Source organism: Sesamum indicum, linkage group LG3 (genome assembly GCF_000512975.1).
Source record: "Sesamum indicum cultivar Zhongzhi No. 13 linkage group LG3, S_indicum_v1.0, whole genome shotgun sequence".
NCBI classification, from domain to species: domain Eukaryota; kingdom Viridiplantae; phylum Streptophyta; class Magnoliopsida; order Lamiales; family Pedaliaceae; genus Sesamum; species Sesamum indicum.
The window spans coordinates 9,355,403-9,383,015 of record NC_026147.1 but is presented as its reverse complement, the minus strand read 5'-3'; the positions used below and the strand labels follow the sequence as shown (position 1 = coordinate 9,383,015).

Sequence of the window (27,613 nt, the reverse complement as noted above, 5' to 3'; positions counted from 1 at the left end):
CTTGCCCTTTGATCTTGTATCTGGACTATTAGGGAACTGCTCCCTGAATCAGGTGCTACCACAGACCAAATTAAATGGGTGAGTGTTGTACATCTCGCTATTGATGCGACATGTTCCCCATTGATGAGTGTCCTCTATAGTTTAGTTACAATTGTATTTTCATATTTTTTTCGCAAATTCCATTTTATTTTATTTAAGTAAAAACAGAATTGATGGATAGAATATTTTGTTCTGGTACATAAACTGATAGTCTTGGAAGATAGGACGACCCTGTAGGCTGTAGTGAGGATTGTCAAACCGTGGAAGTCACGTCTGCTGCTTTCATTCTAAAAGTCAATCTGAAAATGATGATTATGATATTTTTAACTTCATCTGTTTTTTCAAGCGAAATGAGGCAATAAGAAAGTCAAGGAAAATTCCTTAGCAATTAATTATAAGGTTTAGTGTTTGCTATGTCAGCTTTTTGGATAGTTTCGGAGAAATTTCATTTGTGTTTCTGGTGTGATGGTCTGGGTCTGGTTGATGCAGGAGACTATAATGCGTATACCAGGAAAAAGTATTACATGCTTAATTCTGTAAAAAGTATGCCATTGTAATGAAAATTTTTAATTCAAATCGGATTTGGTTGAATCATAACCAATTATATGATAAGCGTAAAAAATTTGCCGTGTTATTAGTATATAATTAGAAAAAAGTGACCAGTCATATAATAATGTACTACACTTGATTTGGCATACTTTATTTGAATAAGAATTTTGTAATTAAGAGAGTTTTCAATCATTTGCAGATAATGTTTTCAATCATTTGCAGATAATACTACCCTACCAGACAGAGATACCATGTAGATTACTTTTCAGAATTTGATGGTGACATGATCTTTCCTTAATTATTGAATGGGGATCTAGATCTGGCCTTGCTCAAAATGAGTCGGTTTGTTACAAGTGGATCCCGTCCTGTTGATGGGTCGAAAATTAATCAAATGCATATTCATAGTTTGTTTCAAATTCCAGGGCGTGATAACCAACTTTTGTACAAAGGAAAATGATAATGATGAAGCATTCATCATCATCATCATCATCATCTTCTTATCGCTCATTAACTAATGAACGAGTAAAAGCATCACCTGAAACAACAACTCCATCCTCTACGAGGGCTAGAAGTAAATGATATTATACATAAACAACACAATGCTAAATCATCGACACGCTTGTGCACAATGAGTTGGACGAACAACTTTTCCTATCTGGCAACTGCACATTGGGTATAATAAAACTCGAATCACTGAATATGTAAAACGGAGAGAGAAAAAGGAGAGTCAAAAGAAAAAAAATGAACCCAAAAAAAAAAGAGAGAGAGAGATAAGTCCACTCATCCAACAGATTTTGTATTTCTAACTTTCCGTTTCCTATTCCACCTGCATATTTTCAACAAGATACTGGTAACAACACAAGTACTCTAATAATCAGCCACGCCATGGCCAGACGTGCTTCGGTGAATTAGAGCTACAGACAGTCATGTTTCTTTTATGCAGTCTTCTCTTCTTTAAGATTTACCATGGGTAAACCGTTGTCGCTCTGGGCTGATCTGAGTTCAGGAAGCCTTACATCCTTTGAGGCAAGAGGGGATGGTCTTATGAGTTGCAGAGTCTCATCCCTGTCAAATTCTTCATCGGCATCTTCAGAAGAGTAAGCATACCTGTGGAGCAGTTCCAGGGTACAATGTAAAAATTTGATTACAAGTATCATACAATCAACAAATTGGCGGAAAAATAAAAAACAAATTGCATAAATGCCGGTTCAAGTGCAGTCATCGGCTGCCCCGTAAATTCTTGCATACCAGAAATGAGAACAAAATGTTTAACGTGTTGAATTCCATGATGGCGCCCGAAGCGCGCAGATGAAGCACAAGAGTAAGAAAGACAATACTTGCCAGAAGGCAGGACTGATCCATGCATTCTGCCATTGCTCATTGCATAAATGCCGGTGAAGAAATGCATACAGCTCCAAATAAAAGAGAACTATTATTTTTCTGTTCACTCTTTTCTAATCTTTCTTAAACTCATTTTAGCATCGACTATGACCTGACAATCAAGCACAATGTGGAGAATTTTTAAGTATACAACTGTCTCACCGCAGCTTTTGGCAATATAAGCCAATTCAGCATATAACATGTATGGTTTGCGACTTTCTTGAAGTGTGAAGATTGTTAACTATCTAAGTTTTGTACGCTTCTTGTAACAAATTTGACGTTCACATGTTATCTCCAGAAAGAGGAAATTGCTGAAAAATATGATAAGAGGATGGCCTCATGTAAAACATATTCCAATGTACCTCATAGCAAATCCAGCCAACTGCCAGTATAACTGCAACAACTAACGCACTTGTGAACTTCCTGTAAATATCTAATTTGGCAGTCATCCTCCTTGCCTGGCACATCAAAAGAAGAATATGAAGAGGGCATTTCACTCGAGTCAACATTAATTAGCAAACTAATGCTCCAAAAGCTGAAACATGTAACGTTAAAGATTGTCATTTGTAAACCAGAGCTAAGATAGAGGAAATGCATGTCAAGAACCTGACTCCAAGTCCACAATGTAACTAGGATAAGAATATATATTGTATGGCCATGGAATGTAATAGAATTGTAACAAATACTCTTATTTGCTGGTTTGATGAATAGAGTTATTTCTCTTAAATTTCACTTGATGCAAAATCAGTCAATACAACAGGTGAAATGCTGTTCTTATAAGACATTATTGATCTTGTTTCTACTATCCAACCCAAAAGTTGAGAAAATATACTGCAAAGTAGGTTTTGAATTGGTTGTCAGCTTTATACAAGGACACACCAAAATTGATAAGCTTTCAAAGATGTACTCGTGACACAGGAAACCCATAATGAGAACCAAGTACCCCAAGCTTGTTTAATGTTGAAGAGAGGGAGGTAAATATCCAAAGGATGAAGAAAGCATCCAAGATCGCCACAGGAAGGACATAGAACAGTCTAGTTTTTCCAGAGATATCACTCACGGCACCAACATTTTCAATCAGTTCGAGCACTTCGGATGCAACAAAGAAAGTTCCTCCAAGTAGAAGAACCTTTGATGTAAGACCACCTAAGGTAGGTCTAAATACACCATAACCCATAGAAACAATCAGGATGATCAATCGTTATACAGCACGCTTCACAGTTCCAAAAGTAACTGCCCAGACAGTGATCCCAGTTGGTCTGGTTCCAGTTCATTGAACTCAGCATAATCATAATACCAAAAGGCCATCTCAAACATTCCCAATGTTATCACAAATGTAATAGAGTTCTGCAATGAAGAACTTCTCTCCAGAATCTTGCATACTGTGAAAACCAGAAGACTCCAAGCATCACGAATGCACCACAAACCCTATAACTTCATAAGTGGTGCCATTCTACCAGGTAGTTAACCAGTTGGATTCTTCCACACAGCCTTTACATCAACAACAATATCTTTAAGTTGTGGATCACAGTGAATGAAACACAGTTTATCCAGTTTTTGTAATTTGTATTGATCTTGGATGCAGAATAGTCTCTGTCATATCAATGTTGACTGAGGCACCAAACACTTGAGACCAACCTGGATTGTTAGTTGATAGGCGGTGAATGATTTGACCTTGCTTGCAGACTCCAAGTTTTGCAAGATCTGCATTACCGAACACAGCTCTTTGACACCCATAGGTAGAGCCTCCTACTGTTCCTCTGTCATCAGCCTCAAATAAGACTGCATGAATTGATCCTGAGCTGAAATTAGAAAGCTCCGGCGGCCTCCGGGATATAACGTTTTCAAATCTGGTTTTGAGTAAAAAACATCAGATACGGCTCAGAGCAAAGCAACATAACTTAAAGAACAAGACTCCTTGGGAAACATGTATCAGAAACAATAAATCATCCTAAATTTAAAGAAGAAGAAAGGATCCTTCCCTCCTGAAAGAAGAAAAAGCTGTTTGTCTATTAAGAATACTTGGTTTTGTCCAGCTAAAGATACCAAAAAACAAACCTATTAATCTTACAAGATTTTCAATAGTTTCATTGTTCTTAATCAGAAGCAATTGCAATGAGGTTTACTATTATTTGAAGATAAAAGTAAGGGCACCTCTGTACAATCATATTTCATAAGATTGGCTGTCAACCTCAGAGGCTTGCATTAGCAGCAGTCAGACCAAGAAGTACATGCAAATGTTAGCTAAAATTGCAAGTCAACAGTGAAGTTCACATGTATCGGTACCAATTGATTAACTCTGAAGCAAAGGCTTTAATCCAAATGCATTTCTACGAAGTATAACGAATCTCAGGGTCTACTTGAACCATCGAAGAGTTTTTCAGTCAAACTTTCAACTGCAACACAATTTTAGCAGACGTCCGTAAACTTCGCATTACTGTAATGCAAAATGCGCCGATTCCTCCCTCAGGCTATTCAATGAATCCGTTCGACTTTAGTTCAATAACTAGAAAACCTTCGACACTCAAACTAATAGGAATCATTTGCATTCACAAGTAAACAGTTATAATGTGCACGATCTCGCACTTAATCACGGCTATAAACACCAGCTTCCAAGTCTTTCAACGGAGATATCCATAGAGCACACCGATTTACTAGATTCAAGCTAAAACCATAATGAAACCGAAAAGCAGAACTGAATTGACCAGAAAATCAATGTCAACAAAATCGAAGCGGAGAGAAAACGAAAAATCACCGAATAAAAGAATCTCGAGGCGAGGACTCGTTGAGCGCAGGCGCGGAAGAGTACATTCCTTCACTTCCTCCGTGGACGACGAACGCATTGCCTTTGGCTACGAATTTCTCTCCACCGTACTCATGCACCAACGCCTCAATGCACAAGAGCAGCGCCGCCTCCAGGGGTAGAATGGTAATCAAGGAGCTCACGCGTAGCATTGCTGCGGTGTGGAAGTTGAGCTGAAACCGTGCGCGGATCGAGAGAGAAATGGAGAAGGCGGCGAAAGGACTTACACAGCACACGCGCCTCCTAACTACGGTTAAACTTATTTAATTGACTCGAACTGGGAGGAATCATATGCTGCTACGAGCACACACTTCGAACCTGCAATCTGCAAACGAATCCCCAACGCACATCCCAATCCTCATCTTCATTACGTGATGCCATGTCCCCTCTACTCAAACAATTCAATATGCTACCTAAATATTTTATTATGAAAAATCAAGTTGGATATATGATTTATTAGTGATCTAACATAATTAATTGTTTGTATTATATATTTTTTTCAAATGAAATAATTAATTACAATATTACATTTTCGATCAATTAACAAAAAAACACTTTAAGGTGGCGTTTGCAAGTACTTATTTTAAACGAGTAATGGATTAAATTAATTTAATAGTAGGATAATTATATCTATACTTCCTCATTTATGATCTTTAAAAATTACATATCCACTTATTAAAAATATAAATATTATTTATACAAATTATTCATATTTTTTAAAAAGTACACATACCCTTCTAGAGAATGTCAACAAGATTACACAAATTATCCTTTTTCTTCTACTACAATTGATGGTTTCTGTAACTACCCAAAAGATAGAAGTGATTTGTATAAATAAATAGTGAATCACATAATATAAATGTAATTATCCATTTAAAAGTTTATAAACAACATTATACCAACTTATGCAGTTTATTGGTAAAACTTATAAATATTTAGCTGCTCTTTTTTTATACTCAAACTTTCTTTACTTTTATTTTTCCAGTTCTAACTTTTATTTTCAAACATTTAATTTACAACTTTTTTCATAACTCATTCTCACAACAAAAGTTGTTAAAATCTCAAAGTCAGTCTCAAATCCTAGTCAAGGTGAAAATGGATTAGATTAATGTAAATATTATATTAGAAAATATTTTTGTCAAATGAGGTGAATGTTTTTTCCCCGTCTTTCTATTGTAAGTGACTGTTGAACCGTGTTCAACATTTTGAAAAGTGTCCAACAGTATTCCAAATATAAGAGTAGAGTATTCAGAATTTTCTATTTCAAATTCAGGCAGAAAATTTTACAGTTTCATGCAAATGACATTCAAGAATTATATTGGACTACAAAGAACATAATGCCAACAACCCACCCTACTTGACTATACAAATGAGCCAAATTCTGACAGTCTTCCTGAAACAAAACACTATGGAAGATCTCAGATACTTAACCTTTCACCATCTAATCCAAATTTGTAGGGCATCAGTAAGTTAAAGATAGCACAAATCATACTTAAAAAGTCTAAAATGAAAACTAATCATCAGTTTCTCAATCTTGCTTGTCTAAATTGTGAATTTCGGTAAGAAAGCAATAATAAATGACCCTCCGGTAGAGTAACATAGTATTTCCAGCACGCAGCATCTGCTATAATATTTGCAGACGTCATTGCATGGCCTTGAACCAAAATGGCGAACTGGGATCTCACAGACTAGTAGTTACATTAATCCATATCAAGGAAATCCATCCTCCTTTTCATGGTGCCCTTCAGTTCCGAAGCTTCCCTATCGGCTTTCTGTGCCTGCACATAGAGGAAATGCATTTTAACGCATAAGTAACTTTATAAGGTATTTGGGGGAGGGAGATGGGTTTTTAACCATGAGAACTTTGAAATCAAGCAGTAATAAACAAAGCAAGCCAGAAAACCACTGTGGATCCTTTAAGACAAGAAGCTGCGCAAAGTTTTTAAGTTACTCAGTAATGCTTTTTCATCGTATTCTGTCCTGAGAAAGGGAGTGAGATAAACGTGAATAGTTACAGCAATGTCATGAGTAGAGCCTACCTTTCTTATATCTGCAGTTGAGACACGGGTCATGTGAGGAGGAAGCTCCTCTTTGTCCGAGTCCTAACCAATCAGATAACATCTATGTAAGGCGAGAAAGGCAATGAAAACTTATGAAAGTAATTTCTGCAAATAAAATGGCGCATACCAGTTCCCCAATTAAGACAACATTTTCCCCACGGATTACATACAGACCCAGTGGGATGTCACAATAAAGTTCACCAACAATAACACGCTCACATGCACCTTCCAGAACAGCATTAGCTACAAATAAGACATCAACTTCTGTTAGCTACTTCAGCATACTAGCAGGCTGAGTATTTAATAAGTTCAAAGTCCTACCAAATTGATCAAACGAACGAAGAGTCCCTAACAGTTTTCGGCCATCCCGAAGTAATACAAGAAGCTTTCCTGTGAAAAAACACTTAATCCAATTCGAAATGCAAGACATAGTCGAAATAAAAAACAAAAAGGGCTCACGAATAAAGATAAAGAAAGAAAAGAGACCTTGAACCTCTCAAAACTATGAATTTGCTCAGTCAGCCAAATCATAAAGGCTTCGAAGTTAAGCAATTGTATACAACAGAGTGTCAAAACTCATACAAAGCATTCTTCAGCACCAATATATAAAATTATCATGCATGACATGGAGCTTTATGGCAAAAATTAGTAGTGAAAAAGAAGAAGTGCCAGTAGGAAACAAAAAATATATAATCCCAATATTGCTAACTATCAACATTGATAAGCATAATATTTCACTATAACACAAAAGATAATGCATGTGCACAATCATAACTATATCGTTCATTCTTATGCATAGAACTCCTTTAACATACATTAGCAATTATAGCCATATAGAAAACAGCCACCCTCTCTAAACCATGCACCAACTGATCTTAATCTACTATACATTAGGTTGCATCCCTTTGTCAACATGATTTCACAGATGAGCATGATAAAGAACCGAACCGAACCGAATGGCATATTTTCTTGTAAAGATCATTCAACACCACAAAGACAATACAAAAACAGTCAATTTAAGTATTCCCATCTACCATTATCAAAAGCACAAGAGAAAACAAAGAAATTCAAATTTAGACATCATTAATCCAGATTTCGAAAGAGCCAATGGCACAGTTCGAACACTCTATATATAAAAAAAAAAGAATCAATACAATGGATTCGATTCAAATTTGCCCCAGAAGCACATAATATTTCGGACTTAAAATTTTAAATAACAACAAAAGCTGGAAATATTATATAACTAGTACAACAAACAACAAAACTTACTATCAAGATAGCTAGCAAGAGAAGTCGAGAGGTAAACATCTTCCAGGCCTGCCCACGACATTGACGAGCTCAAAACAAGACTTAAACTTTTCCTGTACTACCCAAAAACCCACCGAAAAATCGAGCAATTTCGATGAAACAATCGCATTGGCAGCTCAGATTTGCGCGTTCTATTTCCCCACCCCAAAAGCGCAAAAAAGTCTGAACTTTGATAAATCTGCTAAACTCTATTTCAAGAAAACGGGAAAAAATCGAGGTTTGAAAGTGAGGGGAGCTTATGTTGACTTACTTCTGAAGATCTGATCTGGGAAAACCCTAATTTCTCATGGGCAAGGGCCTATCCCCAAATCCGGGGGAGGAGGCACATAATATTAACGCATAAAAAGCTTATTATGAAAGTGGTAATTGGGTTTTTCTCCTTGTATTACCTCTTTTCCTTCCCAAGGAGCTTCCAACATTCTTGTTTCCTTTTTTCCCCCAATTTAGACTCTCATCTTTTGAGAAGTTTTAGTTTGGCCCTTAAATTATTTTGTTTCTCAATCAAGCCCCCTAAGTTAATAATATTCACATAAAATGAGATAAATTAACCACACTTTTAGTAGAACTCGAACTCATAACTTTAAATGCAAATACATAACCTTAAACAGACTCATTAGAATCTCAACCAGATTGTTCTTTATGCAATTTTCTTGGTGGTGCACTTTTTTTTGTTTTTTTTTTTTTGGGGGGGGTTGGCTTTATTAACTATGAGTTGTAAAGGAAATACAATGAGATTGTTAAACTAGCTTGAATAAGTTAAGTAATGTAGAAAAATGTATTGCAATCACTTACAACTGAAGAAAATGTCTAAAGAAGCACAAGTAAGTAGAGAAAAATCAATTGGGGAATATTACATAACATGGTGCTTGCATCCATGAAGGAAACAACCATGAAAAAAGGAGAGACAGAAAGTTGTCTTTCAATCAACTATAAAGCTATTGAGTTGCAAAATGAAATGGTCACTTCATGAGCCAGCCTGCATTGGATTTTATTGCTAACTTTTTTCAGAAGATTCACATTTGGCCATGATCCCAAGTATCTTCTCAACCCTCCTTTCTTATTTTCTTCAACTCAAGATGGGGGAAGAACAAATATAACCTTGATATGTGAAACTGGAGCAGTGTCTAATTATATCTCCAGAACAATATCTGCAAACCAAGAAATTATAAGGATTGTTAGTACTATTGTTAAAAGTATATTTGAACTTCACATTATGCTTTAACATGGGAAAAGATGGAACACTCACATTCAGAATCAGTCTTGACCCATTTAGAGCCGTCTTGATTTTTATCTTGCGCTTCTTCTTCTCTTTCTGCTGTTGATGCAGACCTGCAGTCCTCTATATATTTCTTTGACGATGGAGATCTGGAAGAGCTCTCAGAGTATATCTTCTTGGTGAGCATTGTCCTCATAAGCTGTAAGTGGTGATAGAAAAGTCGTTATTGTGCAAGATGTTGACTAGAAGCCGTCACAAACTTGTTATAGACAGTAATTTATTTGACTCCTTCGACTCCAATGATCAGATTTTCTAAAGTGTTCTCAAGATTGGATGTTCTAGGTAAACATATCGTGCATACCTTCTCCATTCTTGATTCTTGAAATGTATCTCGTAAACTAGGAGTGGGTCCAAAGCCGCTTCTGCAAGCGAACATTTTCTTGACGAGGAAAGACAATGACTTCTTCCCAATGGCTTTCTTCTTCTTCTTCTCACAAACATCTTTGCATCTTCCGAGGATAATTCTAATGGTCCGATCAATTTCTTCTTCACCTTTATCGTCTGAATAAGTGCTGAATCTATTGGAAGTAGTCCGGTCTACCTCCAAGCTTGAAGGGCAGTTGAGGAATCTATCCAACGGTAGATCAGCAATGGGCTCCTCAGCTTTTGTAGCTGGTTTTCTAGATAAAAGTTTCGTCAACTCCTTTTGCAACTTCCCCACTTCTTCAGCGGTGAACTCTGAGAAATCCGGAGACGAACATTCATCTGCTTGAGGAACTTCACTCACTGTGTTTTGCTCGACGTGAACGTCTTGTCTGTCTCTGAGATCTGTATTGCCAAAAGTACCAATTGCCAGCAATCCATGAGGCCAGTCACTAAATTCTTCCTTTGGAGGCTCTTTCTTTGTATGATCTGCACAATGCAATCCATATTAGTAACTATATACAATTGACCTCTATACTGGTGGAATATCAGCAGAATACAAGAATCGGTGCATTTACTTCGAATTCATATGTTTGTATCTAGAAAAACACATATTTTTATCAACTTTCTCATAGAATTCATCGCAAATACGTGACAGATGAACATGGAAAACTACTCACTCGTAGCGGGAACTGCATTACTTCTCTTATCCCCTTGTCCTCCATTGAACTTACTCTGCATCCAGTTGAAGAACTGCAGCCAAACACATTGGAAAAACAACACTTTTCGTTAATAACACAAGAAAAAGAGGTAAAAAAAAAGTTACTAACAAAAACAAGTCACAATTTTCACTGCCTCCCACCTTCATCTTGCAAGCAAAAACTGTTGAGAATTGATCAAGAAGACTGATAGTGAAGGCAGCAAAGCTGGCTAAAGGTTCTTTGGTTGGAGAAAGTCAGGTGCAAAAGAAGCAGATCCTAGAAGCCAATGAGATTTGAGCTTTGGGACTAATAAATAAAGATTAGTATGTTATGGAAAGCAGGCCAAGCTGAGCAGCTTTTCTATTGGTTCAAGTCCCCAAATATATTAGACAATTCACCAGTTGGAACTCTTCTTACAAGTTGTATTCAACCTAGTATCAAATCTCAATATCTCAAAACAAACATACCTGTTCATGCATGCCATGGGAAAGAACATTCTCCTTCATATATTGGTTTTTGTAGTTACTTAATAATCTTTTTTTATTACAAAATCACACATGGGTGAGGTGTTAAGGGTGTGTTTAGTACAACCAAATGCTCAAAGGGCACTCGTGGCACCTGTCTAATCCAAGAGTTTAAGGTGCTAATCCTGAGGTAATCAAGCCTAGTGTTAATCTCGAAACAGGAGTAATATATCATAAGGTCACTAAGATGACACGAGATTATATCAATAACGTGTTTGATTAAAGGCCTTAATCACCATTAGCGATCGAAAATATCTGATAAAGGTTAAACAAAAAGCAATCATATCTTCATAAAAAAGGAAACACATAGAGGAAGCATATGAACAGAAAAAAGAAGATCATGGATTCCTTAGCTGGGATGGTCTAAAGTTGAAATCATCAACATTCTGGTTTTACTACAAGAATTTCAAGATTCTATAAGATAAGTGATCAAAATCTATGACTGTCCAAAGATTTGAAACTGCATGACTTTATGAGTAGCGTAATGTGTGATATAATTCAGAACTCGCACAGACACAGACACAGGCACAAACACAAACACGGGAATTCAAAAAAGTTGCAAGTTTATGGAGTTGCAAAGAATGTCCAGCAGATTTCAGAGTTGTTCTTAGTCATTCCACAGTTAAGTGCAAAGAATCTACGTTTTTGGCTTCTGGTATTCACAAGTTGTTCTATGTTGAAATCAAATACTCACAACTATATATTGATCAAACTGTGTTTTTCTACTTCTATGAGTTGAATAGACCATTTGATGTGAACATTACAAGTATAGTTCCTAATTCCTTCGAACTGAAACCAAGACATGGATCAATTGAAATATGATTGCAACGCGGACTGCAGTAACCACATATCGCTTATAAGTTGACTTCCACACCAACAGATTTTACATTAGAAAAACCCGTTAATTTCCAAATTGCCGAATGTGGTGGTGAGTACCTTTCTACACAAGATAATCCATCCAAGATATCATTTGCACAATTGAATTATGCATAGTTAAATAAAAAAGATAAATTATAACCAACTCTCTTAAAATTTGATAGAATTATGAAGATTCTCGTTATTTGAAAAATTAATTTTTGAGTGCAAGTATCCTCATTGAAAGCTTATAACAAAACGTGGCGTATGGTAGTTTGACATCTGTCCCAAATAGCTCCACAACACAATTGGATTCGGGTTGACTTTCAACCCTTCTCAATCCCGGATCTATTTCCAGAAATGACAAGTGTCCTTAATTTCCGAAAAAGCACCAATATAAAGAAAGTCAGTATTGTGATCTCACTTCTTCTAATAGTTTCCTCTATTTCTTTGAGAATTCCAAGGTATCACTATCGTGGTCCCACTCCAGGTCCAACATTAATTAATTATAGAAAAAGTTAATTACAGTTGAGACTCCTTCAAAAATTCAAAATTAAACTTTCCCCCAAACAAAGTCTCAAAATTATACTAATACCCTTTCCAAAAATTTCTTATTTACACTTGACCTCCTTTGTTTTTAGAATTGAATGAAAGTACCGACATCAACAAAAAAAAACTACATAAATTTCTATTTTGCTCATCATTTAATATTTTCATGTAAGTTTTTGTACGTATAAGAAAATAAACATTATATATATATAAATAAAGGTTAACATTATTACAATTTTTCTTCAATAAGTACAAAATTATCACATCAAGAAGTTAAATGGGAGGTAAAAATTAAAAATTTATGTAACTTTTTTTTTCTAATATCAGAATTTTTCGTCCAAATTCTAACAAAACGAAATAAGATGTAAACAAAATTTTCGTAAGGAGTATAAATATAATTTTACATTTTGAGAAGGGATGTAAATGTAATTAACCCCTTAACTAATTATAAAAATAAGAATAGGAGTAAGACGTCATTAAACGCGTCACCATCTTTCTTTGGAGTTTCCTTGAGCTTCCTCATGTATAGAAATTACACATATCCCTCGGGATGCATGTGAGAAGAGATGAGACAAGTTAAAGAGAAAGAAAGAAAGCTAAAGAAAAAGTCACTGCAACCAAGAAAAATCAACCCTTTTTTTACGACCAAAGAGAAGGAAAAAAGCCATATAAGTAGTGGAAGTGTAGGGTGTAGAAATCCCTTTTAGCAAGGGAAATCGAGTACTTGCCAAATCTGGAATGTTTTGCACCTTTGCCTCAATTAAACAAGGATAGTATAAGACGTGGACTACTATCTTCCATAAAGTGGTCAGTCACCACCCCCCAACTGCTTCACTCTGACTGCTTTCCAAATCTCATTGGATCTTGAATATATTCTTGTTATAAAAATCTTCAGCAAAAACAAACAGTAACTGTTAGAAAGTTGTGAACCTTGTCACTCATCAAATGACTCAAGTATATACTACATAAACAATGTAATAGAAATATATCAACTGGTATGCTAAATCTTTCGTGCATATATATACTGGTATCCAAGAATCCAGTACCGTGGTGCCATCAGAAGCACAGTTCAGTGATGATATACTCGTTCAGAAATTGACCCAGAATTTATAACAGAGTTGACAACACAAAAGCACGAAAATTAGTCCCAATCATATCATGCAGAGATTGATTGGGAGGAGCTCAATTACAACATTATTAACAAGTTACATGATTCATGAAGCACATTAGATTCAAGAATGGTCCCAAATCTGAAATTAGCTGTAATGACAAGTCTTATCTTCTCAAATTCAGGCAGAAAGATCTCAATGTTTTTAAGGAATTAAAGAGTTTTCTCATTCTCTAAGATTCACAAATAAAATGCAGAAGGCTTGCAGTATTCACAAATCAAAGTCAGGCATAAGCAATTATAATAGCACCTTTCATTTCATCAGAAATAAGGGGACTAACTTTAACAAGATTTCCATGTCGTGGTACATAAACTGGGCATTGTAAAGCATGGTTAAAATAATGCTTGGACCAGTTGGGTTGCAATGACAAATTTGAACATAGTGATCCTACCAATGAATGCAGGCATATTCAATTCTTCGCCTTCTGTACCAGATATTTTATTGAAAAATAAACAAATTCATGATAGAGGGGAATTCAAGTTTGGCTTCTAGATTAAAAAGGATAGAAAATCAAGAATTATCTCGACACCACTGGACCAGTCATAAACAGGACAGATGTATTTGTAGAAACAATTTCAAACAGTTAGCCTTAATTCCACCTTTCTCTTTTTTGTTTACCTCTTCCTTCACACAAGGTTATCACATGTTTACTCCTGATAAGCATTCCGGCCACATCTCATTATCATCACAAGGTACATGTGTCATATGACGGAGTGAATAATACCACTAAAAGTTGCCAGCTTATGGGTGAATACAGCTTTAGGATAACCACGACGAAAAACTATCCACAAAGATTTTCAAACATATAGTAAGTGATTCATTAAAAAACTGCCATTGGCTCAACACCTGCCATGGAACATGTCCATTCTGCATCAGCAATAGCAAAAATGCTAGCACAAATGGCAACTCCAGTATGTCTATCAATATCTACTCCAAACCTACAAGTGTGCACACGCCACTATATTATCATTTTCATTAACTTTCTTAAAAATTAACAACAAGCAACTTTTGAAAGCAAACCTACTTCTGGTGTAATTGGGACTTTCCATCTGAGATAATATATCTAAACTCGTATATATCCTTCCATTCAAAACACGAGGCTGAACAATTTAATAAGTTGCAACTCATGTTTGCCAAGAAAGAGACTTGACATATTTAGGCAACAAAAACAAAAATAAGAAACACAGACACTATGTTTTTTTTTCAGTTTAACAAGAAAATAAGTTCATTTTTTTTTAATAGGAGACTCAGTCAAATATTACTTAACTGAATAGAGCTCCACCCCTTGTTCTTATCATTTTCTGGCGGATAAGTTCCATCGGGCGATATGCTATCTTGTACTTGAGACCATCATCAAAAGGCAATCACAAGAAATTTCAGAAAGGAGTAACTATCTTTCTCTATATACTAGTATCCTCAGGTACGCATTTCACAAATATCTCTTTGAAACTCAAAAGACATACTTTTCCCTTGCTCAGTATGAAACTCACATTAAGAAACAAGTCAAAGTAGTGAGCAACGATCAACGTAGCGCTTTTGTGTGGGTTGCATATAACATATACCATATATTTCGTCTGTGAGTATTCACAAGCATATATTGGGTAAAAGATATTTACATAATCAGCATTCATGTTTTCAGAATGGAACTCTCAGTCATCCCCATGAATCATGTTCATCCATTGTATTCATACAAGTTATAGAACATCCATATAAGTTAACAATTTGTGTAGGCAACCTTAACATTCTGGAATTTCTACCTAGAAGAACAAGGTAACTAACAAATAAGAAAGTAAGAGAATGAAAGAGTGAGAGTGGAAAACCTTCCATAAAGCACCTAACTAGGATATCAATGCCATTCAAATCCAATTTCCCAAAAGAAGTTTCGCAGTCGTCAATAATTGATGGCTTCTATGGATAACAGGTGGGCCAAGGTATTGACAGAGCATGAATCACTTCTAAGCATCCACAACTTTATAATTCATCATGCTGTGAAACAATGGCTGCTGCCAAAAAAATAAATGTAGCATTATCAGACACATAGATAGACAGTTCTGATATTTAAAAACGATGCAAATGCAATCTTTATTAGTTGGATGTTACCCAGATTTCATCTACAATGTGAGATATCACTTGTGGTTTCAGTTATTCCAGAAATCCTTTGGATATTCCATAAAGGAACAAAGTGCAAAATGAAACTGTTGCTATCCAGAATAAAAAGTTGAAAGCAATTAAGTTCTTTGCCAGATGATAAATTAAGTATTTTCTTAACTTTGTCTAATCCTATGTTTACGGGACTAGAGATGGAGGAATATACATGGACTTTGTTACAAGTTCAAGGCATTGCTACAAGATTAGTAGGCTGCTAAGTTACTTGAGAAATTATGCAGTCTTCCAGAGATGTTACCATGAAGTTATACAAGGCATATTATTAGTGCATGTTTTGACAATTTAGATCAAGATTGAAACTTGACCTGAAGATGACTTCTCAAAGAAAAAAGATATCTCTCTGGCAGCAGATTGTGGCGAATCTGAACCATGAACACAGTTTCTTTGCAAGTCGAGCCCACAGAAGGCTCTGACACTAGGTTTCAAAAGAAGATAAGGTTAAAACAAACATCATCATAGAAGTAGGAGGCAAGACAAGTATAGAAAACTTAACCATGATAGTAACAAGTTATAACATAGGATGTGAAACCATTATGCAATAACAAACCTTTTTGGATGAGTCACCTTAGCTATGTTCGCATCTGTGGGTCCAATCAAAGCACGCCAATCAGCTATAGCATTTTCCTTTTCCAAGACCATTATCACCACCGGCCCACTAGTTAGAAATGACAGTGGATGAATCAATCTCAAACAGACACAGACGGAAAGAATGAGAGACCACAAAGTCTTAATATGAGACCTTATGAGAGAGAGGTGAGATCGACTCGCATATCCACTTGCACAAATAAAAAAATTGGAACACAAATAAGTTTTTAAAAATATTATGCCTGAAATTTAATTATATGAATCTAGGCCCTGTTTGATTATTTGGTTAACCAGAAAGCCAAACCAGCTCATCTGAGCTTCATTAGTCATGTATCTAGGATTAGGGGTATTCTACCAACATAATGCTTTAACTCAAGATGAAGACAGAGAAACATACCTTGTCATGTACTGAACAAGGCCTGAGAAAAAGCTCTTCGAAGCATGCTCAGCATAAAAACTTTTCACTGTATTCACATTTAACTGAAGCTGCATCTCCTGTGTTATGCTGAAGCTAGAACCCAAAATAGTTTTCTTTATCACATCAACGTAGTTACCATTGACTCCATCTGGTTTAATAATTGCCAGGGTCTTCTCTTTTATTGTATCCACATTAGCTGAAGATCTACAGTCCGTGCAGTAAAGATTATAGGAAAAGATGCAGGTATTAATCATTTAACTGATGGAAACTTGAAGAAACTGAAAACTTATAGAAACTGAGCTTGAGATCAAACTAGCCATGGCAGGGAGAATCGAAAGATATCTGGAAAATTGTATTTCACTTGAATAAATGAGAAGGCCGCTTCCAATTTTAAATATATTTTGCCAAATAACTAACTCAACCGCCTCACGTGATTGGTCCAGCTGGTGTACAACTCAGCATAAATAGACGCCTATTCACTAATAAAAGTGTACAAGGAAAATGCGAGTTATATACATAAAAAAAAAGAAAAAGAAAGGCAACAACAAAAACAAAAAACGAGCTTCCAGCTCATCATCTTCTCCAACTGAGACTGGCTGCAATGCTTCCAGCTTAGCAATGGCAGCTGCATCTGCATTCTCCAAAGAGGCAGAGATGCATGCAGTAATAAAATATACTGCCAAGACCTCTAACCAAATGCAACCATGTCTAGTCTAAGCCTTATGCCAGCCCCAGAGAGTTTCAACCAAAATCTCAACAGGAATTCCAAGAGGCAAAGTGACACAGAAACATGTGAAGGGAAAACTTTTAGTGAATGTTACTTTAATGTTTTCTTGAAAAATGTGACGGAAAAACTGGTGCACATGTAATTAGTTAAACTATCTGTTTATTCCACTGCTCTTTCCATGACATATAGTTATATCATGGGTAAATGGTATAGTTAGTCCCTCAAGTTTGTGTTTAAAATCACTTTACTCCTTCAAGTTTATTTCTCGAGCTTAGCATCCTTAAACTTTAGGACCATTTTCCTGCAAAAAATGTGGGCAGATTTGACTATTTGGATGATAAAATGGTCAATTTACGTTTGTTTTTCTCACTTTGGTCCCTTAAATTTGTAAATTGTCAAATTAGTCATTTTTTTAGGTGGGAAAAGTATTATAGCTTCTGGTCAAAAATGCTAAATATTGGCCCTTATTTAAGAGTTATTTCTTTAGTAGCCAACAACATATTAAGATAAAGTTAAAAATTAAAATTTGGATAAATTGAGAAAAATGGCTTGTGTACTTGTTTTTGTGGCGTGGAAAATGTAATGAGATTATGAGACGGCTAGAAAGGCTAAAAATACAAATGTGTACTAATTACATGTTGTATGCGAACTAACTACTTTAGTAAATGATGTGCTGAAATGAACGTATTTCAACTAAAATAATTTTTTCCTTCCCCTCAAAAATGTCTTAATCCTATCTGGAAAGTTTGTAAAGTAAAATCCCGACAGAAGAAGGATTCTGGTTGTGACTTTATGATGAAAACACAGCCTTAAAGGTGGAACATGGCTTGAGCATGTTCTTGTCCGTTCACGCATTGAAGTTTTACAATGAAGAATGCAGCCATATTGTGCAACACGGCCAGGCCGGGTAACTCTCGTTTTGAATATTGAACGTGCATGTCTGGGAAACACCCCCGTGTCTCAAACACGGCCTAGTCGTGTTTAAATTTAATTGTTAAAATGACAAAATTGCCCCAGAGAGATGCATTGGTCACATGACCATTTTTCCGGCCTCGTAAAGTTTAAGGATGCTAACATCAAGAAATTACTTGATGGACTAAATTGATTCTAACCGCAAACTTAAAGGACTAACTAGACTATTTAGGCTTATATTACCAAAAATCATGGGTATATCTTCCCCGATTTATGCTTTTCCTTTTCACTTGTTCAGCCAAAGATCCAGGTGTAGCTTAACATTTCCAACCTTCAATTAATTCATAACAACGGGAACTACGATCACTTTGCAAAAGCTAAGTAACAGAAAAATTAAGCAATCCAACTAATAATACCAACAATCTAACAAAACGGAGTCCCAAGTCCAACTAAAGCTATCAGATAGATCATTGCTTCAAAAATCAGAAACATCTCTTCAGGGCTACAAACAACAATTATGAATACATTAATTACTTCTACTACATAGAAAACAGCACATATTACCGGAGAGGAAAAATAAGAACGCAGAGGAGAAGGCACATCACGAAGCAAGGACCGAACCGAAGAGCCATTTGGATGACAACTGGAACCAGAAGCACACAGAGTATTAGGTGCAATTCCGCCGCAAAAGTGATTTCTCGTCAGTAATATGGCAACTACAACAACTGGCAGAGCGGGAAATGCTACAAGGTAACTCTGCTGCTCCGAAGCACGTCCACTTTACTGACCACATAACGAGATTTGCGGGCTAGGCTTTGAGTTTTGTCCAAAAGGACATTCTGGGCCTTTTCAAAATGGGCCATAGTAGCCACCATAATTTGGGTACATATTACATTTTCTTACACCAACAACAAAAATATGACTACACGTTGATTTGATTTTCGCCGATCAAGAAATCTTGTCTATAAGATTAAGGTTGAGGCACTCAATCAAACATTTTGATCTTTGAGTTAGTTTTAGACATCATCAAATATGTGAGTATTTATTTAAAAATATTATTATCTACCATTCATTTTAATTTGTTAATTCTTGGGAAGAAATTACACTTTTAGACCTAGGATGGAGTGGAACGCTCTTACGGGATTTTCAAAATTTGAAAATTTTGACATATTTAATCTTACGTTTTAATAAATTTTCAAAATATTCTCAAAAGTGCAATTTTTATGTTTCTTTATATTTGCTTGACTCCTCATTTTGAGTTGACGTATTAGTGTTTTGTGTCGATCATTCATATACTCAATCAATCGTTTGTACTAGCAATCTATATACAATTTGTATGATGCACAAAGCTACTAGTTTCCATGTATTTTCCAGTTTCTTGGAAGAAAGTAAACCAGTCTACGTACCGCAAACAGTTCCATTTGTTTTGAAGCATAATAATAACTACACAACTGTGTCATTGTGCAAACAGTTGGAAGCAGCTCTTGTTATGTACATGAATTTTGCAGTGAGTCTTGAATCCTATCAGATGCATCTAATCACCAGTACAGATATCACAACACACCTCCATGCACCCGAAACATGCGAGAGCTGTACAGAGCTGAGTAAGAGCAACTGCACATTGGTCGTTGAGCCGGTTGCAGAACTGAATGAAACACATGCAGCAACAGCAATCCACCACTCTCCCACAAAAATCTGAGGCTGCTTTAAATATCTTTTCTGAAGTTTCGTATAGCTTAGGCTCGGCATGTTCAGGAGGTCGGTTTTCAGCTGTGGCCTGGACACTGCCAAAGCCAATGCCCAGTCCCCGCAGGAATACTATCTTCTGCCCTTTAAGGTCAGGCGTTTTCTGCAGTTTCAAGAATTGTCTAAGTTCATGGAGACGGCTTAGAAATGGTTAACCACCTAACAGATTGGTTCTGGAATACAAGTGAATTCTAACGCAGACTTCAAATTATAAAGAAACTAGAGCCCATATAGATAAGAAACTACATAGTCTGCAGGAAAATTTATGTAATTAAGTGCCAGTAGACTCACCTCTTCTGCTGTTTTTGACTTGGAAGATAACTTCGTTTTATCAGTCTCAATTAGAATCATGATCGTATACTCAGAAGGCACCCCTGTAAGCAGGCTTAGTTTTGTGGCCTGCAGGTATGGAACAATTCTGGTCACTAAGATTCACACAACTGAGATAGATCGGGAGCATCAAAGAAAGCATTAGTATGATTTCTGGTCTAGTGAACTTTCCATCAGTAATGTAGCCTAGCACACATTTGAAAATTGTGGCGAACATGAACATCTTACACAAGCTCGAGAAAATTAATGTGCCCAGCAATGCAGCACTGATCAAGAAAGAATTCTAATATTTACCATATCTGAGAGCTGTCAGCCTAGAGTGTTGTGTCCATAGGATTTACAAATTCAGAATAATTGTGGTAGTTTGATCTAGAAAGAAAGCAACATCGGTTACTTCATCATGTAATTCCCTTCAAACCGAGAGACAACAAACCTTTTCCTCCAGTTGTTTGCTTCCGGAAAACCATGCATGGGCTGTAAGTGCATTAATTTGTCTCCTTGCAAGTACCTGTCATTGGAAGCAAGTAGAGTGGTATGTGAAAGAGATTTTGTGCTGTTTTAAGTTTACTCAGCCATGATCCTCAAGTAAAAGTTAAAACAGGTTTCAACTGAAAGAAAAGAACTTGCAATGAGAAATTCCAAGTGCACTTCAGAGCATTTGTCAACTTCCATTAATTTTCCAAATATAACTTCTTGTTAAGAAGGTGAAACCTTACTCTGTCAATAGGTATATTTTTTGCACTTTGCACTTTCACATTTATCTCAAAATTGCTTGAATCAGCTAAGGTGCCACCAACTTCAACTCGGTCAGGAAAGTTTCCACAATATCTTCCTGATATAACCAATGGACATCCAGCCGACAGGTCTGGAATATGAAACGGATAAATCTGCAGTGAAGAACACAGATTAAAAATGAAAAGGGGTATCCCATAAGGAATGTAATCAAGAGAATAAGAAAATTCTGGAAATAATTAGCTTAGAGAAATAAAAAAAATTCACTGATTAATTAATGAAAAGTGAATACTATGATTTTCCATGAAAGGGGAATAAACACCAAATCTTATTTTCTCCTCATGATGACAGGGATGAGTCAGGACTATATTCGGAATTCATCATACCTCAAGGGAATCAAGATGTTTCAAAGCATCAACGGTTATATCTGCAAGTACGACTGATGATGCTTTACTAATTAATCTTCCCATTCGCGAGTTGATTGACCCTGGCAAAAGGAACATTGGAATAAAAATCAGAGGTACTGAAACATTAGGACCGGGATCTTTCCTGAAGGCTCCATAGTCAAGTGGCACATAAAACATTAATCCAACATGTAGCTAACAGCTTATGTATTTTCTTCTCTACAAAGTTCCCAACCAAAAATATTCACATTTTGAAACTTCATATTGCTGGGTATTACAACTGATGAAATCAATGTGAGGTACTATTTTTGGAAAGTTTGAAATTGTAGCTTCATAACTGGAAATTTCTCCGCAATGAAGCTGACAGCTCTTATATAATGCATTTCAGATGGTTAAAAGAGAAACTAAAACAGAAGTTGCATATCAGGTATGCCATCTCATGTGTTTGAAGAGAGGATGAATCCAAGTGTTCATTTAATACTTAGAAGTATCACAAATTTCTAAAGATGAGCTTCAACCAAATTAAATATGGTGATATCATGAAGAGACAAACAAATTATCTGTCCACGGAAATGGACCATAAAGCCCAACCTATATCAAAAGCAGCATCAAAATAGCCCCTCCCGATTTGTGCAAGCATTTGCAGGAAGTAATGATTGCAGTAAGAACCTGATATCATAAGGCAGACTTGATGTCAACAGTCAAAAACACATGCAGTACCAAATAGAAAAAAGGGAGCACCATAACTTCCAATTCAATGGACAAACAAGGAGATTAATACAGGAGCAAACACCTAACCTATGCCAAACGTGCAAATTCGTGGACTGGTCAACCCTCCCTTCATGAGGTGGCCTCTCATTGCATCACAAATGTCTTTTTCATCTTCAACGGCTCCATCAGTAATGAGAAAAATTATGGGAAGTACATCAACAGTTTTTGAGAACATGTTGATAGCCTAACATAAGCAAATTACAGAAAGTGATGTATGTAATAAATAGAAAAGATGAATCATATTTCACCATTTGATTCCTGCATTAATATGTAGTTCATGTTATAATCAAACTAGCTTTACACTTCTTGCATGTCGACTAAAACATCACAAAGATTTACATATGTTTCCAAGCAGTATCTGCATGACGATATATGCAATAAAAGTTCCTTGGGAATGTGTGAGGGAGCAGAACTCAACCAATCACAAAATATTCTTAAAAAGAAGCCTCCAACTACTGCCACAATCCATTCCTTACCAAGCCAAACAGGAAAACTTGACATTACGTGCTTGCAGTATGGGCAATTATTTAAACTTCATCGCCTCATTGACATTTTATCATTAAGCAGGCCAAAACTTTTGAACCAAAATTACCATTAACCACAAATTCAAGGATCACTAGATTGTGGTTTTCTAAAATACCTGGTCCAGAGGAGCAGAGATGTTTGTGCCACCCTCAGCTATAAATTTGGTCTGAATCCATTCAGAAACTTTTCCAATGTGCTCCTTAGTTGCTGGTACCAAAGATGGAGAAAATAATAAAGAACTTCCATTGAAAGCTATAACGTTGAAAGTATCTACAGGATTGAGCTTTAAAAGAGCAGCTACAAGCGCTGTTTTAACATTCTCAAGCGGACTTCCCTGCATGCTTGCGCTTATATCAACTAAAAACGCCACTTCTTTTCTGAAAACCTGTAGAAAAGAATAGTCAAATATAATAACCAGCACAGAGGATATCAAAGCCACCAAAACATAAAATAGTAACCTGAATACGTTGAAGGAGGAAGGACCACAAACATTAAGAAAAGAAAAATGTTTATGGAGATTTTACCAAAAACTTAACTTCTCTGAATTTAACTATTGATCCATTCTAAAAAGCCTTTAGTATGTAAAAGCTAACGAATAAGGAGGTAAAGCGTGTATAGATAATGTAACATTTTAAATAACGAGGTTAGACAAGCACAGCTTCTGAAGGTAAATTTGTTTTCTGAAATATCTTTATTAAGTGGAATCATGAAATGTTTTTTCTGGACATTGCGCAGAAAGAAATGCACACCTTGTTAGAGCATACTCCTAGATAAGACAGCTAAAATAATGAATACAAGAAGCTATGATGCAAATCAAGAAGTCAAGATTTATACATTTACAAAAAGACCAAAAATGTAACTTGTCCTTGTGACTTTTAGATATCAGGGGGAAGGATTAACAAAGAAGTAGACTCCTGGATTACCTTACTACTTATCCATTTCCCTGGGTATAGATAAAAGCAAAACATCTCCCTCTGATCATAATCATCCAAAGATGGAGACTGCAACAGCAGACCGCCAACAATTTCACTTGAAGAAATCTGGAGAGTTCATTACAAAGCATGTATCAGAGACAGTGAGATAATTACTAGGTGAATAACAGCTCCCTGCACTTTTCTTTATTGGAAGACGACCGACCATGCTCAAGGACCTGTTGCTTAGCATGACAACTAGAGCAGATGTATATATGAGAGAAAGTAAAGAGCACATAGATCTTACATTGTATGAAAAATTAAAGTCATTCGTGGACCACATTGAAACTTCTCTCTCATAAGAAAATCCAGTTTTTGAGCCTTCTTGTCCTATTCTCTATCATAGAAGGATGAGTTAAGATGATGGTTCTAAGATTCTTGCCAAAGAATAGATACACAAATGTGAATACCTGCAAAGGATGACTAGCACTTTCAAACAAGAGTTCATTTCCAATTCCAGAATTCACATTCACTAAAATCTTTTCCTTTTTAACTAAGTTCTTCACCATAGGAAGGACGTATGAAGGAAAAACAAAAGGCACGTCAAGGCAAAATTGCCCATCTTGATAGAACAACTTCTGGGACCAACTGACTTTAATTGATAGCATTGTTCCGCCATCTACCTGCAAAATAGAAACAAATATAATATCATGAGCATGCACGGAAGATATTTGAGGAACAAAATAATTGAAAAATTCCGTGGAAACGACAGTTGCCTGGGGAACCCTTAGTGTGTATATCTGGCCTTTTATCAGGAATCCATCTTTACTGCTTGCTGCTTTGACCGCATCTCCTGTAGCTTCCAATGAAATCAATTGTGTAGAGTATGACTTGAAAGGGCTTTCAACTTCTACACCTAGAACTGAACCCTGTTAGCCAAATAATGCTCAATGAACAGTGAAAACATCAAAGTTGCAGTAAAAAGTTTGTGCATGTTTAAGTAACATAATGCTAGTATTAAGCACAACCAATACAAAGCCAACCTATGAAGGCAATATCGTTTACAACAGCTTATCCACCGGAGTTAGTTGCACTAGCGTACTACTCGTGCAAGAGGGATTTGGAGTAAGTTAGCAAAAGAGCAATGGAGCTGATACCATGAAGATCAAAGTTGATCTCAAAGATAATAGAACAAACACTATCCAAAGTTGAATTTGGTCGGCTCCTAAGTCATTCAGAATGTATAATAGTCTTTGAATAGGTGTTTCATACCATCCCATTGCCAACAACATGGAGGCCATATTTATCTTCTAAACCAATTATCTTATGATCCAACTCGCATTTGAAACTTTATTTCATCGCAAAAAAAAATTAAAATTAGCATGTTAACCTTTAACCTCAGGAGCACACTTCAAAAGTATTTCTCCGTGGTTAAAGCATTTGTTTGACCTCTATTTACCAGTTAACATGGATAACTAGCCCATTAACAAGCAAATCAGAGTTCAAAGCCACTTAGTATCGTAAAGCAAACTAGCCAAACAGTTCTAAGTCCATTAACTAGCTCCAGATCCCTTCAGAGTCCAGACATTTATTAGCAAATCAACCAGAGAAGAAAAGAAGCCGAAAGAGATTTTGTCTTTCTATAAATTCTATAAGGAACGCAGTCCCTGTCATAGCATTGTGTAAATTGCCTGTTGTCCGCATAAAGACAAGGAGACCAACAAAAGTACCAGCTAATACGAGTTTTTTTTATGTGTCGCACATTAGATATTTGTTATAGTGTGGATGTTTTATCGTGGCCTCACGTGTTCTTTTGTAAATTAAAATATATGATTAAATTAGATCATAATTGAAAATGAACGGCAAAAGTGTGATATAAGTGTGAACGGATGTGTGATAAAAAATCTTTTCCCATCTCCCCTGGCATTGCAAAAACGCTGGTGATGCTCATTTACAGCATATTCATTTAACACATAAATGAACAAGTAACAGAAAAAAGCTCTATCCATCTCATATTAAATTTCTCAATTGTAAACCCTCATGGGTTTTCACATAAAAATTTAAGACTGGAATATTTCCAATGGTTTTCAGTTAAACTAGTGGTCAAAACGTTAGATAGTATTTTTCGAAAAAGATTTTGTATTTTAGGGAATTAGAGATTATTTGTGAACGTCCCAAGATAAGAACATAAACATTCATTTTGATGATGCTATACATGTGGGATATATAAATTAGTATAAAAGATTTAATTCTACTTTAAATAATTTTTTTCCCGTAAAACTATGTGGTAGAATCATTAAGTGATGTTGTTTAATTTAATTTCAGGCAATTATTTTATGAAAGATTAGTTGTTTTGCAGAACCCTTAACTATCTGTTAATATCATGTGCAAGAGTATTAGTTAACACCATATATACATACATAAAAAAAGATCAACAAAATCTTTTCCAGCCACTATTCTTAAATCATCAACATTTTCTAAGCAATTTTTGCAGTATTACAGAATTTCTTTTAACACATCATTCACATTATCGGATTCCCTTCTGTAATAATAAAATCTCAGCAAAACCCACCCCAATAAATTAAAGAAGAAATATTCACAGCTGACCTGTTCGCCCATCGGCACAGCAATGCGGCAGTCACAACTCCTACTCGCAGCGACACAGTGTACTCTCCACGCGCCGCTGACGGTTACGAAAGCCGTGTCCAAATAGCAATCCACCTCCAGCTCCACCCCATGCATGTGCAACGGAATCAACACCGGCCCTGCCGTGAACATACGGCTGGTAGCTCGGAACATCAGGATTATCCACCACCCCCGGCTCATTTATCTCAGCGTACACCATAACCGCGGTCGGTAGGTAACTCTCCGTCTCGGCCGTCATCTCCGCCCCACGCGGCGGCGCCAAGGAGACTGTTGGTGCGTTCTTGCCGTAGTAGATTCGTTTGGAGAGCTTGAGGCCAAGTTCAACTGCTTTGGAGAATTCTGCTGCCATTTTTTACTGAACGGATATCGAAGACGAAGTGAGTATTTCTGAAGGATTTCTTGAAGGCAGAGGAGTAACGGCGAACAAGTGTATGTGATTAATGCCGAACAACGCTTGGCTTTCTTGAGCGAACTCTTATGAAGATGGATGACGCTGAGGCTCAGCTTTCTGCGTTGAGACGGATGTTTGTTTAATCACTCAAATTAAGTTATGGCTTATTACCATATGTAGCCCCTAGAGTTGTAGGTATTTGCATATTACCCTCTCTCCTTTGAAATCCCGGAAAAGAATTCAGAGTGGCGTTGCTTTTTATTACGGAGAAAATTATATTGACGTCCCTTGAGTTTAATTTAAACACACAAATATTCTTTATTTTTTATAAAATTGTAGATACACCTATTTAGGGGTGTTAGTATAATATATTTTAAAGGGTATTTGCGTAAATTTTTATTACTCAAGGATGAGTAATTTATAACTACAACTACAACTTCAAGAACTTGAAATCTTACGTGGCATGAATTTACCATAATAAATTTGATGAATTTATTGTTATGAATTTAAAATTTTTACATACGATCAATTGATCCACACACAACAAAAGTCAATTACAAGTTGATGTATTGTATATAGTATTACTATAGATTAATACCGTACTTCACATTGTAGCCAATAGATTAAGCTCCGACAAACTAATCTTTCTCGAGTCCACATATTGACAACATGGTACCACTAAATATTGAATTATATGACTACACTTATCTTTCTGAAAGAGACCGACATTTTTATAATCGAAAAGTGACTATAAAAAATAGGAATAATTACAT

General features: G+C 36.1%; 5 protein-coding genes across 11 annotated transcripts; all 5 read right to left on the bottom strand.

Annotated features, from left to right (window-relative positions):
* LOC105157819 (transmembrane protein 87A) lies at positions 816-5,162 on the bottom strand. The gene is given in 9 exon segments (XM_020692644.1): positions 816-1,699; positions 1,859-2,000; positions 2,331-2,426; positions 2,912-3,240; positions 3,243-3,323; positions 3,326-3,387; positions 3,389-3,517; positions 3,519-3,818; positions 4,724-5,162. Coding segments are annotated over 9 exon segments (1,515 nt in total). The 5' UTR covers positions 4,924-5,162; the 3' UTR covers positions 816-1,523.
* LOC105157818 (sm-like protein LSM1B) lies at positions 6,019-8,572 on the bottom strand. Of its 2 annotated transcripts, none has more exons than XM_020692239.1 (5): positions 8,101-8,572; positions 7,153-7,216; positions 6,959-7,074; positions 6,811-6,873; positions 6,019-6,549 (listed from the first exon to the last, which is right to left on the bottom strand). In XM_020692239.1, the coding sequence occupies exons 1-5, from the start codon at positions 8,137-8,139 to the stop codon at positions 6,472-6,474; spliced, it is 360 nt and encodes a 119-aa protein (XP_020547898.1). In that variant the 5' UTR covers positions 8,140-8,572; the 3' UTR covers positions 6,019-6,471. The 2 variants fall into 2 exon arrangements, with proteins under 2 accessions (XP_020547898.1, XP_011072603.1); XM_011074301.2 differs by having other exon boundaries at positions 6,053-6,549; positions 7,153-7,221; positions 8,101-8,567.
* Positions 9,268-10,985, bottom strand: LOC105157859. Its single transcript, XM_011074355.1, has 5 exons — positions 10,947-10,985; positions 10,459-10,531; positions 9,717-10,267; positions 9,386-9,554; positions 9,268-9,287 (listed from the first exon to the last, which is right to left on the bottom strand). Exons 1-5 carry the CDS (start codon positions 10,983-10,985, stop codon positions 9,268-9,270), a joined length of 852 nt encoding a protein of 283 aa, XP_011072657.1.
* LOC105157817 (probable nucleoside diphosphate kinase 5) lies at positions 12,795-19,162 on the bottom strand. 6 transcript variants are annotated; one of them, XR_002286716.1, is made up of 6 exons: positions 18,949-19,162; positions 16,725-16,949; positions 16,290-16,397; positions 16,048-16,157; positions 15,397-15,579; positions 12,795-13,296 (listed from the first exon to the last, which is right to left on the bottom strand). XR_002286716.1 is itself a non-coding variant. In XM_011074300.2 (5 exons), exons 1-5 carry the CDS (start codon positions 19,014-19,016, stop codon positions 15,548-15,550), a joined length of 543 nt encoding a protein of 180 aa, XP_011072602.1. In that variant the 5' UTR covers positions 19,017-19,162; the 3' UTR covers positions 13,329-15,547. The 6 variants fall into 6 exon arrangements, 4 of the variants coding, with proteins under 4 accessions (XP_011072602.1, XP_020548011.1, XP_020548012.1 ...); XR_847480.2 differs by having other exon boundaries at positions 15,416-15,579; XM_011074300.2 differs by lacking the exon at positions 12,795-13,296 and having other exon boundaries at positions 13,329-15,579.
* Positions 19,788-27,058, bottom strand: LOC105157816. Its single transcript, XM_011074299.2, is given in 14 exon segments — positions 19,788-20,233; positions 20,422-20,529; positions 20,894-20,968; positions 21,177-21,347; positions 21,579-21,679; positions 22,188-22,265; positions 22,395-22,551; positions 23,008-23,277; positions 23,816-23,932; positions 24,111-24,200; positions 24,274-24,486; positions 24,580-24,732; positions 26,411-26,567; positions 26,569-27,058. Coding segments are annotated over 14 exon segments (2,235 nt in total). The 5' UTR covers positions 26,799-27,058; the 3' UTR covers positions 19,788-19,918.